We start from the raw sequence: 12,500 nt of genomic DNA on the forward strand, positions 1-12,500 counted from the left end.
TATACCTCTGAGTGCTAAAGAGAGAGAGAGAGAGAAGAAAATGTTTATGAGTTTTTCTACAACATCTATACAAATGAACGAAAAGGCAGGACACGAGAAAGCGACGACATAAAGAATAGAAATAAATATAGAAAAAAAAAACAATGACAGAAAAGGGGGCATATCAAGCGAGACTTTCTAAATGTTCAAAAGGCAAAGGCTGAATGTCCTGTTGCCTTTCATGGCCGTCATGGCAGTAAACTTTTCCACCCTCTGTCTAAAGTGGAGTGATGGCCAAGAGGCAACGCTTCCGCCTCGGAAGCGAGAGAATCTGAGTGCGCTGGTTCGAATCACGGCTCAGCTGCCGTTTTATTTTCTCCCCCTCCACTAGACCTTGAGTGGTGGTCTGGACGCTAGTCATTCGGATGAGACGATAAATCGAAGTGCAGCATGCACTTAGCGCACGTAAAAGAACCCACGGCAACAAAAGGGTTGCTCCTGGCAAAATTCTGTAGAAAAATCCACTTCGATAGGAAAAACAAATTTAAAAAAAACTGCACGCAGGAAAAAAATACCAAAAAAGGGGGTGACGCTGTCTGTAGTGTAGCGACGCGTTCTCCCTGGGGAGAGCAGCCGGAATTTCACATAGAGAAATCTGTTGTGATAAAAAGAAATACAAATACAAATAAAGCACGGCATAGGAAGGCGGGGCCCAATCCTTTTCTTCGGCCGTTTTAGCCTCCCCACTCACATGCTATGCTCACTTCCCCATTCACACCTGGGTAGAGTGATGAAAACCAGAGTAAAGCGCCTTTCCCAAGGACACAAGTCATGCTGAAACGGAGACCCCGAACCTTGACCATTGGTGAACATTGGACCACAAGTCCAACACTCAACTCGGCTGTGGCACCTGAAAAAGTGTGAACACTATTTATAACTATCAGAGATGTTGGCGTTCCCAAGGAATTAGGGCAAAAGGGGTGATGGACGGAGCTCGGAGATTGACAGACCAAACCAATAGTTAACATATTTGTACTTGTATTATCTTTCTTTTTTTTCTTTTTTTTTACAGGTTTCCGGTGAGACTGCGACTGCGCGACAGGAAGTTGAGGTGCGTGACTTCACGGTGAGCAGTTCGGAGGACATGCAAATTGAGGACAAAGTTCAAGGCTTCCCACCTCTGAAGACGACGACTGAGGAACGTAGGTTCTGTTTGTTTTTTTGTTTATTTGTTTTTGTTGTTGTTTTCTTTTTGCTGGTGACGTGTCTGTCGCTCTTCGTTCTTGGCTTGTTCATTCTTTCCTTTACTCTCCCCGCCCCACCCCCACACACCCTCACCTCCTAATCCGTAGATATATATGTAGAAGTGCGTGTGTGTGTGTGCAGTGCGTGCATGTGTGAGTATGCACGAGTTTTTGTATTGATATGCACTTGTATGTATCCTAATTTCTACTGTATCTGTGTTTGTGTATGATTTTTGACTCACTTGTGTAAACGAAGCGAGTCTATGTTTTAACCCGGTGTTCGGTTGTTTGTGTGTGTGTGTGTCCGTGGTAAACTTTAACATTGCCATTTTCTCTGCAAATACTTTGTCAGTTGTCACCAAATTTGGCATAAAAATCGGAAAAATTCAATTCTTTCCAGTCATCTAGTTTAAAACAATATTTCACCTCTTGGATGGGCACCAAAAAATTTTTTAAAAGAAACCAAATTATATGCAAAATGAATTTACTGTTATATATATATTTTTTTTTTTCTCTTATTCTCTAAACTTGGCACTTTCATCTGATATTCTGACACAACAACAAGAGCAGTCATTTTTATCATTTTTTGTTCAAACAGGAGCTTCTTTTGCTAAGCATGGAAGTTATATTTATTTTGCATGTCTTTGGTGCAGATAGTAAAAAAGGGAAATTAATCTGTAATTAATGCTAGGGGGCTTAATTTGCTTTAAACTGATCTTTCTCATCTTAAACATTACATTTTGAAATTATACTCAAGACAAAAAAAGCTTGTGTGTTTTACTCTCAGTGTACAGGGCTTTCACTATGTTCATTCGCCCAAGTGGTCTTTTTCGGAAAATACTATAATCAATACGACGAGTGGACTTTATAGATCTATTGGCTGAGCCCTGAAGGTCATGGGCAAAAATCAATTGCGTACACATATTTATACATATTCAAAGCGCGTGCTCATATTCTTCGCGAACACAACGACGCCATTTTGTTTCAAGTTGTTGACCTGCCCGTTCAATCCTATATTCAATCGACAATACACAATAACATGTGATGGAAAGTTGGAGGAGGAGACCGAAATATTTATTCAGATAAAGATTTGTGAACGCCTCATCACTTACTGGATTATGCCCCAAACTGCCATAAAAATGTCCATAGAATCAGTGGGAATTCACAGTTTAAAATAATAAACCATGAGAGTTTATACCCTTGAATTGATGAAACGCAAAAATTTCCAGTCTTGACTTTTCTCAAAATGAAGTCCTTTTCACTACATATGACGTTTAAAAGTACTTGTACTTGGCTCTACATGTTATTAGTTTAACAAAATACTCAATTTTCATATCAACTTTAAAACTGTAAAACTAGAATAAACATAAAAGAGAAATTGAATCGACCGTGTCAACCGGGTGTAACTAAACTTGCACATCTATCAAGATCCAGAGAAAACGGCTAAATGTTGCAGTGTGATTGCGGCGATAGCTACGTCTCCTTTACCTGGACTTAAAAAGAATTTTTAATTGCCCTTAAAGATTTGTTGAATGCCCAAGATACACCAGAATAATACGATTTAAACAGCGTTTTCACTGCGAATACCGCAATCGATTTATCGCCCTTTAAAAAAGCATATTTATATACTATAACGTCAGTTAAGGAGCCACTATAGTGTAATGGATAAGACAGTTTCTTCTCATCCGAACACGCTGGGTTCGAATCTGCCATTAGGACTTTTTTTTCTTTTTCTTTTAATCCGAAGTTTTATAGTAACAAATACAAAACACATTTTAACTATTAGATTTTTTAAAGTGTATCACAAGTGAGTCTTGAAGGCCTTGCCTCTCTTGTTCGATTTGTGTTCGTACCTTGTTATGTGCTATCACCCTCCCAGTATTCCTTGTGACCCCGGTACACTTGGTAATAAAGACATATTCTATTATATATATATATATATATATATATACACACAGAGAGAGAGAGAGAGAGAGAGAACGGCACATAATCCACGCAACTTGAAACATCTTCAGGTCCTGGTCATGCAGTCCCCTCTCCCCCACCTGCTCGCACACCCACGTAACCACCCTACCCTGTCCGCTCCCACCTCTTTCCCAACCGTACGTCTGTACCCAGCACCCAGCACCACACACACACACACACACACACACACACACACAGTTTCAGTTTCTCAAGGAGGCCTCTTACAATCAGGACAAATCCATATACGCTACACCACATCTGTTAGGCAGACGCCTTACCAGCAGCATAACCCAACGCGCTTAGTCAGGCCTTGAGTGCATTCTTATATAGTTGTGTACTTGTCAGAGTGGATTTCTTCTACAATTTTTTTTTCCAGAGAACAGCATTCTCGTTGCCATGGGTTCTTTTTCAGTGCGCCAAGCGCGTGCTGCACACGAGACCTTAGTTTATCGTCTCATCCGAATGACTGGACACTCAGTTCGATTTTCCAGCCGAACTTGGGAGAGAGGGAAAGAGCGGGATTCGAACCCACATCCTCACGGACTCTCTATATTGGCGTGTTAACCATTCTGCCACCTTCCTTCCACACACACACACACACACACACACACACACACACAGAGGCACGCACGCACACGCGCGCGCGCGCACACACACACACACACACGCGCACACAGAGGCACGCGCGCGCGCGCGCACACACACACACACACATACAGAGGCACGCACGCACACACACACACTCACACACACACACACACACACACACAGAGGACTCAATCACGTTTGTAAAACGCGGGTCCATCTGTCGCCAAGTCCCCCGCAGTGTGTGTGTGTGTGTGTGTGTGTGTGGAGGGGGGACAGGGTGGAGTCTGAGGGGGTGGGGGGTGTCGGGGAGGCAGGTAACATGTTGCCGCACCGTTCCGCTTGGCTTGCCGTCGTGCACACCGAGTCCTCGAACACGGCGGTGAATAATATTATAATAATATACATGTGCTTTGCCTGCCAGCGAAACATCACCGCTTGTCGATCAGCCAGTGTGTGTGTTGGATCATCAGCAGCAGCGAGTGGTGACGAATCAGGGTCTGAAACCAGCACTGGGAGCTGAAATGGAGTCTGTGTATCATCATGATTATAGACAGTGTGGACGTGTTGACAGCAGGCGTCAGTGTTGAGGGTGGGCAGCTTCGTTAAATGAGTCCTTCTTCCCACTGTCGATACGTTCAGTATACAGCTTGCCTACAGTCTGTCGTCTGATTGATGACAAAACCTCCTTTGTGACGGACTTGTCAGCATCCCACAGACTTGTGGTTATAGGTGTGGTGTCAGCTTAATTAGTTTATCCGCGCCTGTCAAACTGTGCTTGCTTTTTTGGGGGTGTGTGTGGGTGATGTAAGGGAGTGTACATTCAATCGTCGAAGGAGAATTTTTTTTTGAAAAATGACACCTCCTCTGCTTCATCACAACAACGAACTGTGCCGCTGAGAAGACAAGCCACCGCACTGAATGGTTACCGAAAAATCAGAATTCAAAAGAAATCAAGACAAGTTGCTGGCGATGTCGTCAAGGGATTCACCGCCCTGTTATCTCCGTGCGAACAGGCTGTCCTGTCAACACAGCCGAAGAAGACATCACTCTGGTAACTGGTTCACGACGTTTAGAGCTGTCCTGAAAACACGCATCCTTTTGGGTCGGTGCAGCATTAGCACTGACCTAGGTTTTTGTTTTTCCTCTCAACATGTTCTTTGAAATCGCTTGTGTGTCTTTAACGCTGTGATTTGGGCTCTCCTTGAAATCCGCATATTGTTGCAGCATTAGCGCTGGGATCTATCTAGTTGTCCTTTAAATCACTGTATTTTGTTTTTATTCTCTCAAAATGTTCTTAAAATGTGTGTGTGTGTGTGTGTGTGTGTGTGTCCCTGTGTATGTGGGTGTGTGTATAGATGTGCAACAGACCTGAAGATAGATATTCATAGATCAGACAAAAGTCAAAGAATACTTAATGACAAAGATGATAAACAGATATCCCAAATCTTCGAATGGCCAATTGGATAACGAGACAAAACCATAAGCTTGATAAAAATGTTGGCCATACACAATGATTTTCGTGAGATGTAGTTGTGTGTGCGAGAGACAGCTGCTCCGTCACCTATGACAGCTCTGACAGCTTCTTCCTGTTCCTGTCTCTCGCACACACAATGGCAGTCAGGAAGTAAGTCATAATGCACCGCCATATTCTGTCAGTACTGTCTGATAACACAAAACTAACTGGACGATCGGTGCTGTGTTTATTCCATGTTTGCGAGCGTTTTGAGTTTTGTTTGAACGGACCGCCATTGCCATAACACGGTACACAGAGAGAAAAGAAATGAAAACAAGGAAGGAAACTCAAGAAAAGGGGCAGGTTACTTTAAACAACACAACACTGAACAGTTAGGCAGAGAGTGAAGTCGTGTTATCTCCGAAAAGTCCGGTAAGTAAATAATACCAGAAAAATTATGACAATAATTGTTATGATCTCAGCTTTGTTCATTAAGGCTCTACAGCAGTACGCCTGTGCATTTAGCCGCTCCCATGTTTATCGAGGTGGAAAAAAAACACCTATGGAGCCCACAGCATTGAACAAGACCTTGCCGCCTGTTGTCCCACATCCACACATCATTAACCAGAGCGGCCAACACTGTGCTGTTTGCATGGCTGCTTCTCCCGGCCCTGGATCAATCAATAGCTGTGTGGTGATGGTGACAGTCGTTCTGGCCAGCTGTGAAGCAACACATCTGTCTGCACCCTCGCTTCAGAACGAGGGCCCAAATAAGTGTAGTGTTTACAACGAACGTGCATAATTGGGGCACCCCCATTCCCCCCCCCCCCCCCCCCCCCCCCCCCCCCCCCCCCCCCACACACACACACAGCCACACGCGCGCGCACTCGTGTCCATATCCGCACATAACTACCGACATATGAGGAGAATCAATACGCGTTCTTTCTACTGTTAACTAAACAAGACACCACGTTATCTATCTCTTTGTCTATCACTAGATATAGTCCAGCAAGTCCCAAACTTTATTTCAGTACGGCCGCTCTCAGACTTCCTTTGCGGAATTCAGTGACAAAATCGCGGAGTATAATTTCCGGGTAAAAATGTGTGAATAAAATATCGAATGTTAAAAACGCTCTCTCTCTCTCTCTCTCTCTCTCTCTCTCTCTCTCCAATTATTTTGAAGTAATAGAAGAGAGTTGCTCAGTTGTTACATGCAACTGCTTTCCTCCACAATCATGTTCGTACGGGGAAAAACATGTTTGTTTATGCATATTCTTTTGTACAACACGATAACGGACGGGAAACAGGTGCAGAAATGCACACGACCATTGACCTGACGAACCAACCAGTCATGAAATAGGTGCAGTAATGCACACGATCAATGACCTGATGAACCAGCCAGTCATGAAATAGGTGCTGTAATGCGCACGACCAATGACCTGACCAACCAGCCAGTTGTGAAGTAGGCACAGCTATGCACACGATGAATGACATGAAGAACCATCCAATCATGAAACAGGTGCAGTGATACACACGACCAATGACCTGGTGAACCAGCCAATCAGGAAATACGTGCAGTAATGCACACGACCAATGACCTGACGAACCATCCAATCATGAAATAGGTGCAGTGATACACACGACCAATGACCTGACGAACCAACCAATCATGAAATAGGTGCTGTAATGCACACGACCAATGACCTGACCAACCAACCAATCGCTGTGCAGCGGACAGCAGCATGGACAGCCGTTCCCTGTCCCAGCACCAGATGCGAGAGATGGAGAAGAACCGCCGGCGGAACCTCATCTTTGACGAGGAGCGCTTCGAGGACACCTTCCTCAAGTGCCTCATCTGCCGCGAGGCCTACAACCAGCACGACAAGATGCCCAAGATGCTGCCCTGTCACCATACCTTCTGTCTGTACTGTCTGTGTCAGGTCAGTTGTCACCACACCTTGTGTCTGCACTGTCTGTGTCAGGTCAGTTGTCACTACACCTTGTGTCTGCACTGTCTGTGTCAGGTCAGTTGTCACCACACCTTGTGTCTGCACTGTCTGTGTCAGGTCAGTTGTCATCACACCTGGTGTCTGCACTGTCTTTGTCAGGTCAGTTGTCATCACACCTGGTGTCTGCACTGTCTGTGTCAGGTCAGTTGTCACCACACCTTGTGTCTGCACTGTCTGTGTCAGGTCAGTTGTCATCACACCTGGTGTCTGCACTGTCTGTCAGGTCAGTTGTCATCACACCTGGTGTCTGCACTGTCTGTGTCAGGTCAGTTGTCACCACACCTTGTGTCTGCACTGTGTGTGTCAGGTCAGTTGTCACCACACCTTGTCTGCACTGTCTGTGTCAGGTTAGTTGTCACCTTGTGTCTACACTGTCTGTGTCAGGTTAGTTGTCATCTTGTGTTTGCACTGTCTGTGTCAGGTCAGTTGTCATCACACCTTGTGTCTGCACTGTCTGTGTCAGGTCAGTTGTCATCACACCTTGTGTCTGCACTGTCTGTGTCAGGTCAGTTGTCACCACACCTTGTGTCTGCACTGTCTGTGTCAGGTCAGTTGTCACCACACCTTGTCTGCACTGTCTGTGTCAGGTTAGTTGTCACCCTGTGTCTACACTGTCTGTGTCAGGTCAGTTGTCATCTTGTGTCTGCACTGTGTGTGTCAGGTCAGTTGTCATCACACCTTGTGTCTGCACTGTCTGTGTCAGTTCAGTTGTCACCTTCTGTCTGCTCTGTCTGTGTCAGGTCAGTTGTCATCACACCTTGTGTCTTTACTGTCTGTGTCAGGTTTGTTGTCATCAAAACTTTCTGTCTGCACTGTCTGTGTCAGGTCAGTTGTCACCCTGTGTCTGGACTGTCTGTGTCAGGTCAGTTGTCATCTTGTCTGCACTGTCTGTGTCAGGTCAGTTGTCACCACACCTTGTGTCTGCACTGTCTGTGTCAGGTCAGTTGTCACCACACCTTGTGTCTGCACTGTCTGTGTCAGGTCAGTTGTCACCACACCTTGTGTCTGCATTGTCTGTGTCAGGTCAGTTGTCACCACACCTTGTGTCTGCATTGTCTGTGTCAGGTCAATTGTCACCTTGTGTCTGCATTGTCTGTGTCAGGTCAATTGTCACCTTGTGTCTGCACTGTCTGTGTCAGGTCAGTTGTCATCACACCTTGTGTCTGCACTGTCTGTGTCAGGTCAGTTGTCACCACACCTTGTGTCTGCACTGTCTGTGTCAGGTCAGTTGTCGCCACACCTTGTGTCTGCACTGTCTGTGTCAGGTCAGTTGTCACTACACCTTGTGTCTGCATTGTCTGTGTCAGGTCAATTGTCACCTTGTGTCTGCACTGTATGTGTCAGGTCAGTTGTCATCACACCTTGTGTCTGCACTGTCTGTGTCAGGTCAGTTGTCACCACTCCTTGTGTCTGCACTGTCTGTGTCAGGTCAATTGTCACCACACCTTGTGTCTGCACTGTCTGTGTCAGGTCAGTTGTCACCACACCTTGTGTCTGCACTGTCTGTGTCAGGTCAGTTGTCATTACACCTTGTGTCTGCATTGTCTGTGTCAGGTCAATTGTCACCTTGTGTCTGCACTGTCTGTGTCAGGTCAGTTGTCATCACACCTTGTGTCTGCATTGTCTGTGTCAGGTCACTTGTCACCACACCTTGTGTCTGCATTGTCTGTGTCAGGTCAGTTGTCATCACACCTTGTGTCTGCACTGTCTGTGTCAGGTCAGTTGTCACCACACCTTGTGTCTGCACTGTCTGTGTCAGGTCAGTTGTCATCACACCTTGTGTCTGGTAATCAGCACTTTAGTGATTGACGACTGGGGAATAGCGAATAGGGATCTCCAAAGAAGTGACAGTCGATTGTGGAAGAGAGAAATCGGGAATGAGTGAATCAGGAAGACACCGCCATAACCCCCAAACCTCATCCCCCAGACACGGGATACAGAGTGAAAGCGGGTTTATTCAGGGTGCCAGATGCCCCAGACATTGGGTACAGAGTGACAGAGGGTTTTATTCCGGGTGTCAGATGTTCCGGGTGGAGGGCGAGTTCCGGCAGGCGCTGACGTCGGCGTTCCGCGGGATGCCGATGGCGGTGAAGATCCAGTGCCCCACGTGCCGGGAGGGACTCATCACCTCGGAGGCCGAGCTCCGGCGTCTGCCCAACGACCACACCATTGTGGACCTCCTCTCCTTCGTCAAGGACACGGGCAGGAGCGAGGTGAGGGGTGGGGGTGTGTGGAGGGGGGGAGCTGTGTGATGGACTGTGTTGTGTTGTCTGTTGTCATGGACTGTATTGTGTTGTCGTCTGTTGTCATGGACTGTGTTTTGTTGTCTGTTGTCATGGACTGTGTTTTGTTGTCGTCTGTGGTCATGGACTGTGTTGTGTTGTCTGTTGTGATGGGCTGTGTTGTGTTGTCTGTTGTCATGGACTGTGTTGTGTTGTCGTCTGTTGTCATGGACTGTGTTGTGTTGTCTGTTGTCATGGACTGTGTTGTGTTGTTTGTCTGTTGTGATGGGCTGTGTTGTGTCTGTTGTCATGGACTGTGTCGTGTTGTCGTCTGTTGTCATGGACTGTGTCGTGTTGTCTGTTGTGATGGGCTATGTTGTGTTGTCTGTTGTGATGGGCTGTGTTGTCTATTGTCATGGACTGTTTTGTGTTGTCGTCTGTTGTCATGGGCTGTGTTGTTTTGTGTTGTCGTCTGTCGTGATGGACTGTGTTGTGTTGTCGTCTGTTGTGATGGACTGTGTTGTGTTGTTGTCTGTTGTGTTGTCGTCTGTTGTGATGGACTGTGTTGTGTCGTCTGTTGTGATGGACTGTGTTGTGTTGTTGTCTGTTGTGTTGTCGTCTGTTGTGATGGACTGTGTTGTGTCGTCTGTTGTGATGGACTGTGTTGTGTCGTCTGTTGTGATGGACTGTGTTGTGTTGTCTGTTGTGATGAACTGTGTTGTGTTGTCTGTTGTGATGAACTGTGTTGTGTTGTCTGTTGTCATGGACTGTGTTGTGTTGTTGTCTGTTGTCATGGACTGTGTTGTGTTGTCGTCTGTTGTCATGGACTGTGTTGTATTGTCTGTTGTCATGGACTGTGTCGTGTTGTCATCTGTTGTCATGGACTGTGTTGTATTGTCGTCTGTTGTGATGAACTGTGTTGTGTTGGGGTGCTCCTTGTTTTCTTCTTTTTTTCCTTTGTGTGTCGACCGCTTGGGTAGGGTCTCCGTCAGCCGCGGTATGCTGACTAGGGTGGTGTGGAGCAGGCAATGTTGAGGGCACCTTTTCTAGCCCCTTCCTCATGCCATGGAGGTGAGCAGTGCTGACTTGAAGAGGGCTGCTCAGTCGCTCAGGGGGCTGCCGATCTCCACCGCTGCTCCAGTCGGTGAAAAACGACCCTATGGCCTGGGCCGCCTGTGTGCAGGTCCGCGGCTACGACTGCCAGTGTACCCACACCTGTCGCTTTTTCGCTCGCCTGTCGCCACAGGGCTTGGGGAAATGATGGTATGGGATGAAGGGTGACTGATGACTTGCGCGATGACTTTGTTCATAGTGAGGAGGAGTTGCGCACCGTCGACCTCACTCTCTTGTCCGAGACCGTCTGTATCCAGTGGCAAGACGAGGTCAAGACGACTGGAGATGGAAACGGATGCAGTGGATGACCAGGATGTCCTATGTGCCTCATCCTGCCCTCAGCACTCCACAGTGCTCTGCTGCAACCGCCTTCCTCTCCGTTGAACCATGAAGGTTTCTTCCGCAGAGTCCACCGGATCCAGTCTTCACATGCTTGGGTAGACAAGCCCTAACTCACCGAGGGTTTGAGACCCGTCGGCTACCCTCACCTAGTTTAGCCAACCTGTCAAAGCCGTTGCCCGGGGGTTGGGCGCTGCCGCATGCTAGCAGCTTCTAGGACCCATAGGTGAGAGCTGGGTGCCGGTGGGGACCAACAGAGGACGAACCACACCCGGAAGAGCGTGACAAGCCCTCCCCCCCCCCCCCCTCTAGAGGTACTACCCCTCCCGTGCACCCCCTAATCCCCAAGCACCAGTAAAAGTCTAGTGGAGGGGGAGGTGAGGGTGGGGGTTGTCTTGTGACTGTTCTGTGAATGGTGTGTGTGTGTGTGTGTGTGTGTGTGTGTGTGTGTGTGTGTGTTGTGATGTGTTAATGTATGTGTGTGTGTGTTCACCAGGTGCAGTACTGCTCCAAGCACCAGATGCAGCCCTTACACTTTTTCTGCGAACCGTGCATCCAGCCCGTGTGCTGTGACTGCACCGTCATTGACCACAAAGAGGCCAAAGGTCACGTCGTCGTCAACGTGGATGAGGCCCTCAACAAATACACCCCAATCCTCAACGATACCATGAAGGACATTGAGGTGTGTGTGTGTGTGTGTGTGTGTGTGTGTGTGTGTGTGTGTGTGTGTGTGTTTGTCTGTGGGTGTGTGTGTGTGTGTGTGTGTGTGTGTGTGTGTGTTTATGTGTGTGCGTGTGTGTGCGTGTGTGTGTGTGTGTGTGTGTGTGTGTTTGTCTGTGTGTGTGTGTTTGTGTGTGTGTGTGTGTTTGTTTGTGTGTGTGTGTGTTTGTGTGCGTGCGTGCGTGCGTGCGCTATTTAGTTTAATGTCTTTTCACGATTAGTGATATTAGATGAGTGGAAAACTCACTCCACACATATGTGAGTATGGAAAATAGTTTGTGTATGTGTGTGTGTTGTTTGTTTGTTTGTGTGCGTGCGTGCGTTCTTTAGTTTAATGTCTTTTCACGAACGTTAGACGAGTGGAAAACTCACTCCACCCATATGCGAGTATGAAAAATAGTGAGTGTGTGTGTGTGTGTGTGTGTGTGTGTGTGTGTGTGTGTGTGTGTGAGAGAGAGATTTGGGTAATGTGAACAATTGGGTGAATGTTTCTTTAAAAAAGAATAAAAAGGTTTTCAATATAACTACTTGTTACGAAAAGCTATCAACTATAACAGAAAGCCAAATCGAATATTAGCCATCAACTGATGAAAATTGTCAACAGCAAAAATGATTTCAGGTGAGGGATATGGGGCTTTAACATATGGCAAGTTAACAGTGTATGATCGGCTGCTGTTTGAGCACTTCATATGCAAGAAATATTACCGACAATTTAGTCAAAAAGCAATTCGCCCTTTGTGTGAGTGTATGTGTGTATGTGTGTGTGTGTATGTGTGTGTGTATGTGTGTGTGTGTGTGTGTGTGCACGTGTGTGTGTGTGCACGTGTGTGTGTGTGGTTTAGAGGAAAACCCTCCCCTCCCCCATCCC

The 12,500-nt window shown here is 46.7% G+C and overlaps 1 protein-coding gene across 3 annotated transcripts in view; it reads left to right on the plus strand.

Moving 5' to 3' along the window:
- Positions 1 to 12,500, plus strand: part of LOC143297156 (tripartite motif-containing protein 2-like) — a 28,852-nt gene that overhangs the window by 12,450 nt on the left and 3,902 nt on the right. For 2 of the 3 annotated variants that reach the window (XM_076609341.1, XM_076609342.1), the window contains exons 2-5: positions 1,052 to 1,181; positions 6,961 to 7,169; positions 9,260 to 9,451; positions 11,409 to 11,594. In XM_076609341.1, coding sequence (XP_076465456.1) covers positions 1,052 to 1,181; positions 6,961 to 7,169; positions 9,260 to 9,451; positions 11,409 to 11,594 — 717 coding nt within the window. Of the gene's footprint in view, positions 1 to 1,051; positions 1,182 to 4,210; positions 4,828 to 6,960; positions 7,170 to 9,259; positions 9,452 to 11,408; positions 11,595 to 12,500 lie in introns of those variants that run through there. The other variant, XM_076609343.1, reaches the window with a different exon arrangement.

The sequence above is a fragment of the Babylonia areolata genome, chromosome 22, assembly GCF_041734735.1.
Source record: "Babylonia areolata isolate BAREFJ2019XMU chromosome 22, ASM4173473v1, whole genome shotgun sequence".
In the NCBI taxonomy this organism is placed as follows: Eukaryota; Metazoa; Mollusca; class Gastropoda; order Neogastropoda; family Buccinidae; genus Babylonia; species Babylonia areolata.